This window comes from Astatotilapia calliptera, chromosome 22 (genome assembly GCF_964374335.1).
Source record: "Astatotilapia calliptera chromosome 22, fAstCal68.1, whole genome shotgun sequence".
Classification (NCBI taxonomy): domain Eukaryota; kingdom Metazoa; phylum Chordata; class Actinopteri; order Cichliformes; family Cichlidae; genus Astatotilapia; species Astatotilapia calliptera.
The window spans coordinates 36,915,114-36,932,773 of record NC_137442.1 but is presented as its reverse complement, the minus strand read 5'-3'; the positions used below and the strand labels follow the sequence as shown (position 1 = coordinate 36,932,773).

The window sequence follows — 17,660 nt, the reverse complement described above, 5'->3', positions numbered from 1 at the left end:
CTGAATACCACCTTTTTAAACGGTAACTGTAACTGAATACAGTTACTCATATTTTGTATTTTAAATACGTAACGGCGGTACATGTACTCTGTTACTCCCCAACACTGCAGGGCTGATGAAATCATCACTTATAGACTGCTTTTTGTCTGTTATGAATATTTGTGGATGAAACATGTGAGTGAAAGTTCAAATGAGGGGAGCCAGTACTGTGTGACAGCAGTGCAGCACAAGCACACACAGGTTTGTGCGTGCCTGCGCTGCCTCTCTTTATTTGATGAACAAACATATTGTATTTACAGTCCTGGTGATTTTTGTATGTTTGTGTGAAAAACACAGGTCAGTGTTTTCTTTGTGAAATGCAGCTTAACTTGAGTTTTTCCCTTCAGGACGGTCTGAGCTGATCCTTTGTGGGGAGTGAGAGCACAGAGGGAGTGTAACGTTAGCCCGACTCCCTGACTGTGAAACTGTGGAAGGACCTTTAATGCTGCAGTTTTCACTGTGATTCATGTCTGTCTGTTTCTTCATGTTTGGCAAACGTGGAACAAACTTGGCAGGAAAACCAGAACCCCCCCCTCCCCCCCCCACCCACCCACCTTCTCAGTGTCCTCATCCTCCTCCCCCGCTCCCTCTCTCCTCCCCTTTTCTCTGTGTTCATATTCATTCAGAGCTCCGTCGCTCAGACCATCACACCTCTCTGTGCTCTCTCTGCTCTCTGCTTTCTTCATCTCCAGGTCTCCCATCTGTCCCTGTCTCTACCATCCTCATCCTCACTCTGTCTCTCCATGGGAGTCATGTCCTCCCCCAGGTTCCTGTCACTTCATCTGCTTGGAGCCTTGCTGCTGCCGCTGCTGCTGCTGCCTGGTGAGTCTGTTGCAGCTGTTCTACTTCCTGCTCTGAATGTATTTGACATGTTTGCCCCCCCTCCTCACCCCGGCTCTGTTTGTATGTCAGGCTGAAATGAGCCCCCCTTCTGTCTGTGTAACAGGAAAAGTGATTGAGTAAGAAAACAGCGGTGTCATGTGTTTTAGAGCCCACACTTCCTCTGTGATTGCACTAACTCTAATATTCTGATGAAGAGTCACAGAAAGTCAATGAATCTTGGCTGATGCTGGAGTTTCTAACACACAGCCTTCTTTTTTTAGACCAGGATGGAAAAAGCAGCGACTGCTGATGTCTAGTTTACTGTCCTGCAGGGGATTGTTGCTCTGTGAGAAATCTGGATCTGATTAAAGCTAACAGAGCACAGAAACCTTCCTCCTTAAAGCCCACTCTGTTCTGATTGGCTAACTTGTGGAAGCCTGCCAGGGGGCAGAACACAATGAAAGAAGGCTCCTCATGCCTCCTTTACTCTGATTGAACACAGAGTGGGTGTGGCCTCTGTCCTCTCTTCATGACATCACCCAAATTTAGCAGAAAAAAAAGTCTGTATGCGAGCTGTTAGCTCTCAGGGACTGCAGGTACATCCACAGACCGCGTTATTCCATGACCATCCACCACTGGAGCAGGAGATAGGTGACAGGAAATAAGGAGACAAGAATAGGTCCCTTTGTGTTTGTAGCTCTTTGATTTCCATGTTTTATTCTGTTTGTCTTATCACTGAAACAAGCAACAAACAGGCGACTTGGTCCCAGATTTACTAATTGGGGTAAATTAGCATAAAATCACAAAAATGTGCCAGTGAGTGAACGTGCCCTAATGTGTACATACAGCCAGGCAGTTTTGCTAATTACCAGTGAAACTGAAGGACACACGAGAAGATCAATGAGAATGTTTAGTGACCAAAAACCCAAACAGTGTGACTGACAGTGGAAGCACTGCTCAGCTCAGTGTTTGAGATGTAAAGGCTTCTGTCTAAGCTGATGGGACTGTGTGGATCCAGCAGGTCGAGGCTGGTCCTCTGTTAACAGACACAAGACAGAACTTACCACCAACCACATGTTAATGAAGTTACTGCTGCATGGATGTAAGTGTACACTTGTTTATTTCCTGCGTGCTGTGAAAGGCAAATGACTCACAGCCACCTGTGGGCAACTCATACCCTCAGCAGAATCCTGAGTACACTCAGTGACACCTGAATGATGAGTCATAAGATCCCAACACACACCATCTCAAATAACCTGACATGGAGCTCCCTGTAAATGTAGCTAAACTTAACAGAAGAAGTAAAGAAGTTTGTGTTTGCTCGGTTGTACCTCTTAGCAGTAAATCTTACACCGCTGGAAAAGCTCTTTGTTTCTCCTTAAATTGAGCCACATTTGTGAGGAAATGCATCCGTGTGCTGAGCAACAGAGGTGAGTATGGAAGTTGTGCCCATGAAAAATGGTTCATGCTCAAAATCCCTCCAACGTGGCTGAATATAATGCCTCCAGCCCACTGCTGGAAGCATTGCAAGTTTTGGCCAAAACTCCTCCACAGCTGGAAGTTTTCACAAATGTTTGATTGCAGTTGTTGCTGCTGAGGGGGGCCCAGCCAGTTATGAGGTTTGGGGCACAATCACTTTCTCACACATGGAGGTTTGGATTTTCCACCTAAATAATAAACTCTTGTTATCTTTGTCTGATATTTAAATTTGTTCGATGAACTGAAACATTTAAGTGTGACAAACATAGACAGAAAACAGGAAGCGAGGCGGTACCTTACCACTGTACCTACAGGGCAGCAGCTTTTGGTGGAGTCACTATGATGGTGTGAAAGCAACTTGTCATCACTGAAAACAATCTAAATGCAGAGATATCAATGTGAGATCCTGCAGTCCCACAGCTCCACCGTCTGTGCCTGAACTCTCCTCCACGACAACAACGCTCGACCCCACCGAGCAGATTTGTCCCAGGCTACAGTGCAGAGGATGGATCAGCCTGCCTGAAGCCCTGACCTCAGCCCTTTAAACACTCGTGAGCTCCGAGTGTGCCGGTAGTGCCACAGTGAACAACACAAACCACACTGGCTGACTGGTGATGAACGCTGGCTGAACAATGGGCTTCCATCCACGGCCGTTTGTGACCGAGCTGGTAGCCGTTTAAGAGGAAACAAAAACCTTTTCCCAGCGATGTGTGTGTGTGTGCGTGTGTGTGTGTCTGTGTGCGTGTGTGTGTGCGCGTGTGTGTGTGCGCGTGTGTGCGTGCGTGCGTGTGTGTGCGTCTGTGTGTGTGTGTGTGCGTGTTTGTCCGTGTGTCCGTGTGTGCGTGTGTGTGTGTGTATGTGTGTCCGTGTGTCCGTGTGTCCGTGTGTGTGTATGTGTGTCCGTGTGTCCGTGTGTGTCTGTGTATGTGTGTCCGTGTGTCTGTGTGTGTGTATGTGTGTCCGTGTGTGTGTGTGTATGTGTGTCCGTGTGTGTGTATGTGTGTCCGTGTGTCCGTGTGTGTATGTGTGTCCGTGTGTGTGTATGTGTGTCTGTGTGTCCGTGTGTGTCTGTGTGTCCGTGTGTCCGTGTGTCTGTGTGTGTCTGTGTGTGTATGTGTGTCCGTGTGTCTGTGTGTGTGTGTGTGTGTGTCTGTGTGTGTATGTGTGTCCGTGTGTGTATGTGTGTCCGTGTGTCCGTGTGTGTGTCTGTGTGTGTCTGTGTGTGTATGTGTGTCCGTGTGTCTGTGTGTGTGTGTGTGTGTGTATGTGTGTCCGTGTGTCCGTGTGTGTCTGTGTATGTGTGTCCGTGTGTCTGTGTGTGTGTATGTGTGTCCGTGTGTGTGTGTGTATGTGTGTCCGTGTGTGTGTATGTGTGTCCGTGTGTCCGTGTGTGTATGTGTGTCCGTGTGTGTGTATGTGTGTCTGTGTGTCCGTGTGTGTCTGTGTGTCCGTGTGTCCGTGTGTCTGTGTGTGTCTGTGTGTGTATGTGTGTCCGTGTGTCTGTGTGTGTGTGTGTGTGTGTCTGTGTGTGTATGTGTGTCCGTGTGTGTATGTGTGTCCGTGTGTCCGTGTGTGTGTCTGTGTGTGTCTGTGTGTGTATGTGTGTCCGTGTGTCTGTGTATGTGTGTCCGTGTGTCTGTGTGTCTGTGTGTGTCTGTGTGCGTCTGTGTCTGTGTGCGTGTGTGTCCGTGTGTCTGTGTGTCTGTGTGTGTCTGTGTGTGTCTGTGTGTGTGTAATGCACCTTTGTGATTGACAGGCTGCTAGAGATGACATACTTGCTGACTTCCTGTTTGGAAACAATTAATAACCCTCCCCCACAGTTCCCATCCAGCCCCTAAAACCGTGTGTGAGCTTATTGAAATCTGAGAAACAGAAAATTAAAGTCACATGTGCGCAGTGTGAAACACCTACAGACTCAGAGCCTCTGAAGCCTCATTCATCCACAATGACCGTGATACGTCCGTGCATCATCGACCCTCACGCTTGGTTTAATCATGCGTGTACTGGGTGTTTGTGTGCACTGTCCCTTTAATCCCGTGTAAAAGAGCAGGCGTAACATGTTGGTCGACATGGATCAGATCAGCTCTGCCAGATCATCACAGGCTTGACCTCATTTGTTCTCCCACATTTACACCTTGAAGAGTTATTTAGAGTAAAACGAGGACTCCTCTGGGCTGTAACTCAGGCGGTAGATCTGGTGTCCTCTGTATCCAGAGGCCGGTGGGTCGATCTCTTAAGTGTGCTTGAACACTATGTTGAAACAGAGAGTCGCCGCTTTTCTTTTCCAAACTGTCAAATGTTTGGTCAAACTGGCTGGAATCTCCAAATTGTGCACGTCCTGTCCTGCTGTTGGGCTTCTGGCACTATTACAGATATGTAAATGCTCTTGTTGACCACAGACTTTCTATCAAACCCAGTGAAGGAGACCTAACAGGAAGTGTCCAGTTCAAACTCGTTTCTGGGAGATTGATGGCTGCAGCTCTGAGGTGGAAACTGTAACTGCAGAGCAGCTGTGCTTCCATTTGTGTGTTAATTAGGAACACTAACATCTCTGAGAATGCAGGCATCATGTTGAGTTTCTATTCAGACCTTCAGAGGTCAGCTGAGGGTTTCGGACTTGAGATCCTGTCCTCATGTGTTTCAGGATCAAGTGCAGTCCAGCAGCTGTTTTTATATTTAAGTAACTAAGTAAGTAAAATGTATTTATGAAGCGTTTTTCACAGATAAATCACAAAGTGCTTCACAGTAAAATAAGAGATGGATATAAAATATATAACAATGTAAAACAGAAAACAATTAAAAGCTTGTCAATATAAAAATGTCTTCAGCTGATTTTTAAAAGAGTCAGTGGAGTCACGCTGCCTAATCACACTTAGAGCTGGTTTCAGCAGGTCACAGATATACTGGGGAGCTTGAGCATGTAGGATCCTACAGGTTAAAACCAACATTTTAAAGTTCAATTTCAATTCAATTCAATTCAATTTTATTTATATAGCGCCAAATCACAACTAAAGTCGCCTCAAGGCGCTTCATAGATACAGAGAAAAACCCAACAATCAGATTAGCCCCCTGTGAGCAAGCACTTTGGCGACAGTGGGAAGGAAAAACTCCCTTTTAACAGGAAGAAACCTCCAGCAGAACCAGGCTCAGGGAGGGGCGGGGCCATCTGCTGCGACCGGTTGGGGTGAGAGAAGGAAGACAGGAAAGTGAAACCTAAAATTTACTGACAACCAATGAAGAGAAGCCAAACCTGGAGTGATGTGTGTGATCTTGTGTTTGTGGCAGTTAAAAGTCTGGCCGCAGCTTTCTGCACAGTCTGAAGACGATCCAAAGCTGATTAATTAAAAACCAGTTACAGTAATGCAAACAGGAAGCATGAAGAATCATCTCGGGTTCAGCCTCTGACACCAGCAGGCTGAAATATTCCTTAGAAGATAGAAACAGCTCAGAGACGCTCTCACCACATTAAACTGTTGAATATGACACCGAGGAGTCTGAAGCTCAATCCAGCAGAAGAGTCTAAGAAGCTGACACGCTGCCTGATTTCTGAAATCACGTTATCAGTAATCAAAGTTTCTCTTTTATGAGAGTTTAGCTGGAGAAATCGTCGTTTAACCACAGCATGATGTCTGACAGGCAATTACTTAAACTAGACAATTTATAAAACTCTTTGAAAGAACAGTATACGTGAATGTCAACAGCATAGAGATGATTGGAGATATTAACGCCTAATGATTTTGGCCTCGGGGGAAAATATAGAGCAAAAAAAACCTGGACCCAGGACAGATCCCTGAGGGACCCCACAAGGCAGACGTCACAAAAACAGTCAAGATCTTTCAGATAAATTTGACATGAACTATTTTAAAACGCCAGCAGGAATCATGATGCTGTAATCTACAGTATCAAAGTGAGGCCAACAGAACCAGCACTGTGTACTCAGACATCATCACACACTTTAAGTAGAGCCGTTTCAGTGGAGCGCGATTAAAGAAAACCAGACCTGAAAACATCCATGACAGAAAGAGTTAAGTTGTTTTGCTACTGTTCGGAAGAGCTGCATCCAAACGAGGTTTTCGTTAACTAAAGTGCTGTGTAGATGTCGACCTCTACAGTTTGTTTCCACGAGAAACACGTTTCTCCTTAATCCAAACTACAGTTGGGTTTCTGGCTCCTGGCGTCACTTTGGTAAAAAGCCTGATATTCATCAGACGACAGCAGATGGTTTTGTTTTCCCCCCAAAAAAGCTTCTGATGTGTAAAACTTTGGTGACAGCCACACGCTGTTTATACAGATCACTGTTAGAGGACTGAACTTGTGACAAAGGGGATTTAACGAGCTGCAGAGTGAACAGGAAGTGAAGTTTTATTTGTGTTTGTGGAGATAAGACTCTGAGACTCTTTCATGAATCAGTGTGATGGTGTTCAGACAGTGAGCAGAAACTTTTCCCAGAGAAACTCTGGGCTCAGCTGATGTATGTGAGGGAGGAAGAGGAGCATCCTTGGGGACCAGGATTCCCACCAGAATGTGACTGAAGGCTTTTCTCATCGCTTTTCCCTCCACAACCGGTCCTCTTGTTGTCAGCGCCTCGATCCGCCTGCTTCAGTGGCACAGAGCGGAGAATCAGCACCCCCTGCTGGTTGTGTGAGGGTGCCCGTAGCACTCATGTATACATACATGCTTGCATGAATGTGTGTGAGTGCGTGAATGAGGCAAAATGCTTTGAGTGCTCAGGTGAAGTAGAGAAGTCCATGCTTTTAACAATAACATCCAAATCTGGGCAGACCACCAGTCTTATTCTGAGCCTTGTTTTCCCATCTTTCCAAACTTTCCCGACTTTTCCAAGACAGAAACTCAGTTTTGAGATTTTCCAACACCACAGAAATCTATATTTCATCCCTTTAAAAACTGTTTAAAAGCCTTCCTGTATGCTGAATATCCATGTTGTTCCCACAGTGATGGCCTTCACATGACTTGCTTTGAGTTTCCGACTCTTCATGCGTTTTCCTGAATCGTCCATGTTTTCCAGATGTGCTGATCTAAGAGAAGTTTGTCCTTCTTTGTGGTAAACATGTTTTTCTGTGAGACTTCCTCTGCTGTCTGCGGACGCTCGGCCGTGTCCTGTGCGAGGCTTGTGGTTGTCGGATGCTCCTTGATGGCGTGTCTCTTCACATCAGTCACACGGCCGGAAGAAATGTCCAAAATCCTTCAGCTGTGATGGAAGCTGCAAACTTTTAATTCACACAGTGACAAACTTTAAAGCTGTCTTACTATGAATGTTCCAGCTTATTACACTTTGCTGTCTGAGAAACAACCCCAGCACCCTCCAGGCCCTGTTTATAACCTGTGGTGACCAAAGTTTACCCAGTCACATCGTTTTGGGCTCACGTCTTTGTTACAGAAAGCAGGAAATGATAGTTCAAAATCTCAGAGCAGCATCTGAATCTCACGTCAAAGCCAAAAGTCAGCACTCAGAATGTCTTGATGCATCCTCAACAAACCAGGAAAGAAAGCTGATTGTACTGATCAGTATCCAGGTGACTTCTCCAGTCTCGCCTGACTGAGCCAAGGTTAGCTGAAGACAGCAATGACACCAAATCAAACCAAAACCACGACGATGACAGCACTGTTGCCTCACAGCAAGAAGGTCCTGAGTTCAGTTCCAGCATCAGGTCTTTCTGTGTGGAGTTTGCATGTTCTCCCCGTGTACTCCGGCTTCCTCCCACAGGTTAGGTTAACTGCAAACTCTAAACTGCCCATAGGTGTGAATGGTTGTCTCTCTGTGACAGACTGGGGACCTGTCCAGGGTGTCCCCCTGCCCCTCGCCCTGTGCTAGCTGGGACAGGCTCCAGAGCTGCAGCTTTCACTCATTTCTTGAATAAAATGTTAGATTTGGTAAAGTTTTCCTTGAAGGTTAAACTTGTTCTACACCTGTGCAGTGTTAGACAACACAGCATAGCTCCGACACCTCCGCTGTGTGATTTAACATTACGTTTACAGTAAAGCTCACAGCTGGAGAAGGTCACTCTTGGAAATGTTAATAACTTGAAACAAGGTGCGGTGAACGTGGCGTCCAGGCTGTTCCAGAGCAGATAGATTCATAACAATAATACGTCTGTGAAAACATGCTGAGGCTCACATCTGAAGACAAACACTCCCCACAGTTTCTTCTGGAGGCCAGTGGAGAAATAACTTTGATGCATGGAATAATGGAAACAATCCAAAACTCTGAAAATATGAGACAACTCCTCAACGGAGCTTCACGGGGTCAGAGAGTCATATTTACTCGAGTCTGCGCCGTCAGACACACTTTTTACAAACCTTAACAGTTATCCAGAGCTCACGGAGCATTTCTTAGAGTCTCCTGTTTCAAATACATACAGAATATGAATCCATTAGATTATTTAAGGTCTGCTTCACCAGCTGCAGCTTAGTGATGGACAGACGAATGCTTCTCTATTCATAATCAAGTCAAACTGAAACTTGTGATGTTGAAACGGTTCCTGTAGCTCATGCTTTTCACTGGTCATGTGATGTAAGACTTTTATATGATTTGAGAGACACACAGACGGTTTGTTGTACTGCTGTTTGGGCGGCGGCGGCGGCGGCGGGGGGGGGGGGGGTATTGGAAGAAAACAGAAACTGGAGATCGATTCAAACCTTCACAGAGCTCAAAGTGACAGGACACAAGATTAAATTCAGGATAAATAAATCAAATGCTTCATTTTCTTTCTTAACACAATAGGATATAAAAAGGATAAAATAACCACAATGTCATATTACAGCTAAAGAAAGCACATTAAGAAATTTGTTTAAATCAAATCAAACTTATATGTATTTGATTTTATTTAATTTTTTCACAATTAGAAGAAATGAAAGAAAGAGAAACATCAATTTGAAACAGTCTGAAGTGGAAAACGATTATTTTGAATATTTTTCTCCTGATCGTTTGTTTTTCAGAGCGTTCGTCTCAGTGTGAAGCTCAGCTGAGAAGCTTCCACCCTGTAACACTGAAGCTGTCTCAGAGACAGACACTCACTCATCTGCATTTTGCTCTCAGGTTCTTGGGCCCAGCATTATGATGATTTCACATCATCTCCAGATTACGACTCTGACTACAACTCCACCTTTGAGTACAGCTTCTTCAGTAAGTCCCTCTTAAGTTTCTTCACTAAGAAAATGATTTCTCTCCCACAGGTCGCTGCGTCTGAAAACACCGAGGTAAACCAGGCCGCTTTAGTTACAGTTAAATATGAACATATTTAGACATATGAAGTTAATTTAGACTCTTCATTATTGACATGTTGTTCAAGGTAAAGCTGACATTCTTCAGCTGTAACTTGATGTTAATACTGCATGGACTGATGTTTAAATGACATCACTGTTTGTCAGTGTGACACGTGCAGCCTGACAGGGCAGCCCGGTGGGGGCATGCTGAGGGTCTGCTGAGGGTCTATAATGGTGGGCCACAATATCAGCAACAGTGTATACAACATGTGCAAATATGCAATAAACTGAGTTCTCAGTTGCATATTTGTTACACTTGCATGTTTGAAACGATCCAAGTAATCTACAAAAAAGATTCATCAACTCGAAAACTAAGAAAAATGTATCAAACTCTGAACATGGAATGAAACATTTTATTACTTCAAATCTACAGCCCATCAGTTATTATTATTGTTACTGTTTCCAGTGAAACGATGGGAGTCGTTTAGCTTTCAGAGGTGATGCACAGCTGATGGATGTTTGTTGGTGTTTGCAGGTAATACGAGCAGCGAGGACCTGGACAGACTTGTGGAACGCTACCTCGATCCAGACGAAACTACGGAGGACACTGGAGGACCAGAGGAGGAAGTGGCTGTAACCATGGTGATTACAAGAAGAACAACAGAGGGGGTCAACGCTCACGGCACTGCACCATTTCAGGTATGTTTGGTAAGAGCGAGTATTGAGAGGCGGGGCCTGACTGTGACTGAAAATTGGCATTTTTGGTGTTTATTGAAGCAGATTAGAATCAGGTTGGTACAGCTGTTGCTGGGTTGGAACATCTTAGTCGCACTGTGACAATTAAAGGTCCCACTTTAGCTGTTAAATGGACTGGTTCTTATATAGCGCTTCTTTCTACTCTTCTGAGCACCCAAAGCTTTATACAACTTGTGCATTCACCCATTCACAAGCACATTGTTCTAAGTACTTTCTAAGTAACATTCACACACATTCATAGTCCGATGCATCGGAGAGCAATTTGGGGTTAATATCTTGCCCAAGGATATTTGGCATGCAGACTAGAGGAAGCCAGGAATCGAGCCACCAACCTTCCGATCAGTAGATGACCTGCTCTACCGCCTGAGCTACAGCCACCCTTGACCATGAGCTACTGTTAGCAGTAGCTCATGGTCAAGCAGCCATTCACTTTACCTGAATCCTAGAATCTCTCCCCTCCTGATTATGTCGCTCTATCTATTTTCTCACTGCTTTAGTTGAACCTTCCTCCATCTGTCCCTCATCCTGTTGGGCCTGCCTGTAAGATGTGAAACAAAGTGACTTTGATAAATATCCTTATTGATCCAGTTTCTCTTCTGAACAGAGCCAGTTCACAACAGCATCTCTTTAAAGTCTTATGATAATGTGGTGCTACTGAGCCAAAATCACAAGTATTCCTCTGTTGCTGAATCCAGTTGAAAAGTATAAATGAATTATGTATTTTAATGTTGGCTTAACAAACAGCTTCATTCTTTTCTCATTTCAGTGGCTCTCATACACCTTCGTAATTTTCAGCTTCGCCACTTCTTCCACACTAAAGGTGTGTGAGTGCACAGCGAAGGTGGGGAGGGTCCTGTTGTGTTGAGAGATTTGATTAGACAGTCTCAGTATTGAAAATGAGTGACGGGCTGTGCATCCGACCTTCAATTGACCCAAACGTGCATCTACCTCCCGGGAGAAGCCCGGCGTTCAGAGATATCGATCGTGTTCTGAGGAAAACGAACTCTTTAGCTTCTGCTGAGCTCCTTCATGATTCCTCAGCTCCAGGTTTGGATCGGAGCTGCAGGACCTGCTGATCCACATCCAAGCTGAGCTCTGCTGGTATTTATAGATGTGCTGACTGAGCAGCTGCCTGCAGACTGAGCCCATCTGCTTTGTGTAAAAAAGAATAGGTCTGATCTCTGCTGGCACCAACAAACACAACGCTTCTCAAATCCGTGAATAAAAACAACTCGAGTGCAGTAAAAAAACAGCAGAAACAGGACAGCAAAGGATCTGTTCATGTTTAAACATTACATAGAGCTGATCTGAGGTCTGCTGTTCTTGGTCTTGTCAAGTTCACTTTGGTTGAGTTCCAGCATCCATTAACTCACAAAAGAGCCATAAATCTGCACCACAGAAGAAGAAAGGAGTTCACAAACTGCTGTTGATCTCTGTGAGGAAAAACATTTCATAATCCTGCCTCTGTGTCCCCGTCAGGTTTCTGTGGTCAGGCTGAGAACTCTGCTGAGCCTCATGGTTCACCAAACCCTGAGTCAAAGCCAAACCTTCAGGTTGAAACTCAGAAAACCACACACGGTTTCACTTAACTCCCAGTTTATGAATTAAACAATTTTTAAAAATATGTTTCTCTTCCACTGCATGTCTGTATTTCTTCCTGTTAAAAGGGAGTTTTTCCTTCTCACTGTAGCCAAAGCGCTTGCTCGTAGGAGGTCATATGATTGTTGGCGTTTGCTCTGTGCCTTCCAGTACAAAGAGCCTCGAGGCGACTGTTACTGTGATTTAGCTCTGTGTAAATAAAACAGAATCGAAAAGTTTAAACTTTCTGACGGTCCTGAATTTAAATCTCTGCCAGGATTCATCCAAAGATGGTGATAAAAGTTCAACTTCCAAAACTTTATTTAGAGCCAACAAACCTTTTTTTCAAATTTGCTGATGTTTCTATAAACGCACCTTTCATGTTCATCAAAGCTAATGCTAGAGTTTAGAAAAGTATCCAGGATGGTTGTTAAGTGGCGAGCCTGTAGAAGGATTTTTGTTCATCATTAGGCTGCCCGCTGCACAAAGTGCGTCTTTATATCTCATTTGAGGACCTCCATCTTTGGTCCACTGACGGGTTGTTTTGTGACGCCAGGCGACGTCTGTTTTGTTTGACGTCCTCTGTCTGCTGTTGTCGGGAGGACCTCTGTGTACGCGCTCCAAATAGTCCAAATGTGGTTGTTGTACAAGTCTTTTAAAAACGGAGACACCTTTTAGACATCGTTTTCATAACGCTGCTGCATGTATGTAATCCACCGTGATCTGCAGACAGTTTTCTGAGCAGATGGTCCAGTTGATGAACAAACTTCTCATACTTTCTGTCACAACGTCTCTCAGAGCAGGCGACCATCACAGCACCATTCATGCCCTCTGACAAGGCTTTTCACAATAAAACAGGATACTTAAAAATGAACCTTATATAATGCAAATGCTCTTTTAAACGTATGAAACACATATTTTAATGAATGACAATTTTAACCTGGTTACAAACAAATAAGCTGATTAACTAAAATAAATAAAACATTTAAAGAAAATCAGTAAAATGTAAAATAACCAAAAATGATCCACATGAATGAATCAACAGGCTAAGACTAGTTATCCATATTCATGTCATGTTGATAACGACAATGTTGACATTTGTAAATTAAAAAATATTGCATTTATTAATCATGTACATTTCCTGCACCTCTCCACAATGTCCAAATAAGTGTCCAGGTTGGGTCACTGTTGGACGTCCTATAGATGTCCAGAATTGGTCATGGACCGGCAGACCCAATATAGACCTGACGTCCAATGTCCAGTGGGTGAGCTGTGCCCTCTCCCCTCCTACAAGGTCCACAGTCTGTGATCTGTGCTCTGATTTGTCTGGATCAGTAAAAACATTAAAATCAACGTTATTCATACAGCAGCTTTAACAAAAGTCCTTCAAAGAGCATCACGAGTGGCTGCGCAAACACAAACAGTAAAACAATTACAGACAACAATCAGCAAAGAAGAAATAAACATAACAAACATAGATCATTTAAATACAACCTCAAAAACAGCAGCGATGTGAAAAATACAATAAACTTCTATTTATTGGAAACAAACCAAAAGTGACACCTAGTGGTCTTAACGGGATATGACATCAGATCGCTGCAGACCTCCATCTGGAACAACGAGAATCACAACTCTTCATTATTCAGAGCAGAAGCATCACCGTGTGGCACAAACAGAGGAGACAGAGATCTCTGCTCCTGTGTTTCATACACAACCACAGGATGAAGCTTTATTAGCACAACAACACCAAACAGAAACAGTGACAACATGTCACTAACTGGTGCACCCGTCTCAGTCCACACTCAGTAGAACAAACGGTTGTAGTTATGTTATAAATGAACATTAAAAACAAGAGATTCCGTTTTAAACCACAACAGTCACCTCGAGGTGCTTTTTACTGTAAGGTCGACCCTACAGTGATACATATGAAGAGTCAACAATTCTATAAATATAAATATCAACACTTCACGAGTTCTTTTGATTCCTCAGAGGCAGCCGATGGAAGACAGCACACTGCTCAGTAGACCATTCAACACTTTATTACTTCTAGAAGGGAGATGCGTCCTGCACAACACGTTGCTGCAGATCTCAAAATGCTGGTGTGCCCCTTTATTACAGAAGCTCTCTCATTCTAGTCTAAACAACAGTAACTTTCCACCAGAGATGCTCCCCTCTTATCTACTTTTTCCCAGGCGTGAGCGAGAGTCTGCAGCTCTCTACTCCCCAAGGACACACGGTCTCATGCCTTTATTTTCAGGGCTGTGTCCACTACTACACTATATAACTTTATAACACTTATTAATAAAAAAGCATAGATTATTGAGGCACTGAAAAATTATTTATTCCCCACAGTTATTTAACATATAATCACAGTAAACTAGTAATAACAAAACAACTAACAAGCTTCATGGTCAAACTTTCTAACAAAAACAATAAATATGTTGTCAAATGTCACTTATGACCCACTGAAGATGATGATGAAGACTATTTAACCGTTTAACAAGCTGATGATGTGTTTACTGTCTGCAGGAAATCAGGACGCTGCTCTGGACTCTGGTGATCCTGTTGGTCCTGCAGCAGCTGCAACACACACTGTGAGCCAACACACACAGACACACACACACACACACACGCACGCACGCACGCACGCACACACACACACACACGCACACACAGAGACACACACACACACACACACACACAGAGACACACACACACACACACGCACGCACGCACACACACACACGCACACACAGAGACACACACACACACACAGACACACACACACACACGCACGCACGCACGCACACACACACACACACACACACAGAGACACACACACACACACACACACACAGAGACACACACACACACACAGACACACACACACACACGCACGCACGCACGCACACACACACACACGCACACACAGAGACACACACACACACACACACACACAGAGACACACACACACACACACACGCACGCACACACACACACACACGCACACACAGACACACACACACACACACACACACACACACGCACGCACACACACACACACACACACGCACACACGCACACACACACACACACACACACACACACAGAGACACACACACACACACACACGCACGCACACACACACACACACACACGCACGCACACACACACACACACGCACACACAGATACACGCACACACAGAGACACACACACACACACACACACACGCACACACAGAGACACACACACACACACACACACACAGAGACACACACACACACACACACGCACGCACACACACACACACACGCACACACAGACACACACACACACACACACACACACAGACACACACACACACACACACACACACACACACGCACACACGCACACACACACACACACACACACACACAGAGACACACACACACACATTCAGATCATTTAAACATTAGGAGAACCAAACTCTTCATAACATGCAGCGTTAAAGCTGAAGTTTCCTCAGTAAGAACCATAAATGCGGCTCAGGTCTGATCCCAGTTCAGTTAAACCTGAAACTTTTTGCTGTTGGAGTCATAAAAACAAAGACTTCATGGAGGCCCAACGAGTTCAGTATTAACAGAGTTTTAGTTTTAATAATGAATCCAAATGTTACAACAACTTGATAAAAAGTTGGAAGTGTGTCTGTGGTGAGAGTGAGTCTGGCATTTCCAATGATTCAATCAGATAAAAGTTGCTGAATGAAAGTTTGTCTGCTGTCAGGAGGAAAGGTTTCCCCTCCTCTTCTTCCATGTGGAGTCTTTTGTTCCTTTTAGTTCATGAATAAATGAAAATCATAGAAATGTCAGATTTTCTACTATTTTTCAGCTTCCACTGGAGCGTATTTGTTTAACGGGCTGACCACAGGAAATATATTTATCCAAAGCTTGTTTCAGTAATTATATGCAAATTATTTAAGTATCCAGATTTGTTTGGGCTGACTTTGCTCTTTTCAGTCACATGTGTGGAATCTTTAATATAGTTGATTTGTCAAAATATAATATGTGCTTAAACATGGAAATGCACAACTTTCAGTCTAAGTAGATGAAAGCTGCTGACCAATCAGCTTCTGTTGTCACAGCATGAATGGATGGAAGCAAACATTCAGGCTGTTGCTGTTGTGGCTGTTGTAATACAGTGTATCGCCACATGGTGGCGCCTCTTGTGTCATGGCTGGTAGGTCGCCCCCTTTTTCTTCTTCTTCGTTGAACCATCTCTGATATGGATCCTCCGTGTGTAGGTGCACTAGTGCGCTCTGGAGTAAGGTGTGGCAGAGCTGGCTGTTTTATTTGTAATATTTCAAACAAGCGAGTACTTGTGGAAAGTCGTGGCTCGTTGACGATCCACCTGCACACCTCCACGGCTGGCTTCATCTCCACCACACGTTACAAGGCGTTTGGTTTTCTTTGAATTTGCACAGTTTGATGTTTGATTTGATGTTTTTCATGTTGCAGCTGGTGACAGGTGTCGAGACAAGCCCCTCAGCTCCGTCCTCAGTGAACATGGCTCCTCATGGGAGCAGGTGGACCAATCACAGAGCTTCTTTCCTGAACCATTTCAGAAAGTTTGCAGACAAACGCCTGGAAGATTTCACTACGTGGTGACATTTTTATTATACGTAAAGAAGTTTTTTGATGGAACTGCTGATTAAGCCATACTTTAGAAAAGATGTTTATATTTGTAATAAAAAGATGTTTTTAAAGACAATATGAAGTTATTTTGTGTCCTTATTGTGCAAACAAACAACATAAGTGTTTGTAGTTGAGTGCAAACAAGCACTGTGTTACAGAATAAACATGTTGATGGACGGGGTCAGCGGGGGCCTGGAGCTTTCATTTTTTCTCCAAATCACAAGTGTTGTTGGCTGAACTGTGAAACGTCAGCTGAAAGATTTCTATTACAGCAGAACCGTCACTGTGCAAACGTTTGCATCTGTTCATATTCAGGATCCAGGAGCGGATTTGGATCCACAGTTTAATCACAGATTTATTTGACTTGCGATACATTTTTGATTGTGCTGTTTATAGTTTTCCTCTAAATCCTGTTTGTTTGCATAAAAAAGACACAAAAGTGACAGAATAAAAACACGATTGTATGAATGAGCATATTTGCAGATACATTTATATATAAACAAATAAAGATGAAGTATTTAAAGTGGACCCCAGCATCCTCCGTGGTTACAATCATCAGTTTGTCAGCGACATGTTTGATTGTTTATTTGGATGTTTGATCTTCCTGTTCGAAAAAACAAAACTGCAGTCCCATCGACAACATGCTGAAAACTATTTTTATTAAAAAATAAACATTTTCCAAAACGTTTCAGATGTAGCAGCAAAATAAGTTTGACAGAAAATCCGCATGAAGAAGAGAACACCTGGACTTCTATAGGTTTGTGAATGTGGCAGCTCGCATCCAAAAGGGCTTCCTAGCAGCGGCAGAGATGAAGAAGACGGCCGTAGCGATCGATGTAGCGGTTCCCAATGACAGCAACATCAGGAAGAAGGAACACGAGAAGCTGGAGAAATACCAAGCGCTCAGATGTGAAGGCTGTGTGCAGGCAGGAAAAGGACCCAAAATGCAGACTCACGGAAACCAAAGGTGAACTTAAATACAGCTTTAATGCTGAACTCAAAAAGTAGCAAACTTCCAAATCAACTTACGCAGACAGCCAGAAAACACAGCATGAATGAGGGTAGATCGCAACACAGACACAGAAAC

The 17,660-nt window shown here is 44.0% G+C and overlaps 1 protein-coding gene across 9 annotated transcripts; it reads left to right on the top strand.

The window, feature by feature from the left end:
* Nucleotides 1–630: 630 nt before the first annotated feature.
* LOC145423591 (uncharacterized) lies at nt 631–17,101 on the top strand. 9 transcript variants are annotated; one of them, XR_013904640.1, is made up of 7 exons: nt 646–861; nt 9,398–9,484; nt 10,100–10,263; nt 11,800–11,873; nt 13,888–13,997; nt 14,428–14,492; nt 16,397–17,101. XR_013904640.1 is itself a non-coding variant. In XM_080296255.1 (6 exons), exons 1-5 carry the CDS (start codon nt 783–785, stop codon nt 14,456–14,458), a joined length of 471 nt encoding a protein of 156 aa, XP_080152381.1. In that variant the 5' UTR covers nt 646–782; the 3' UTR covers nt 14,459–14,492; nt 16,397–17,101. The 9 variants fall into 9 exon arrangements, 7 of the variants coding, with proteins under 7 accessions (XP_080152386.1, XP_080152381.1, XP_080152385.1 ...); XR_013904639.1 differs by having other exon boundaries at nt 10,100–10,272; XM_080296255.1 differs by lacking the exon at nt 11,800–11,873.
* Nucleotides 17,102–17,660: the final 559 nt, after the last annotated feature.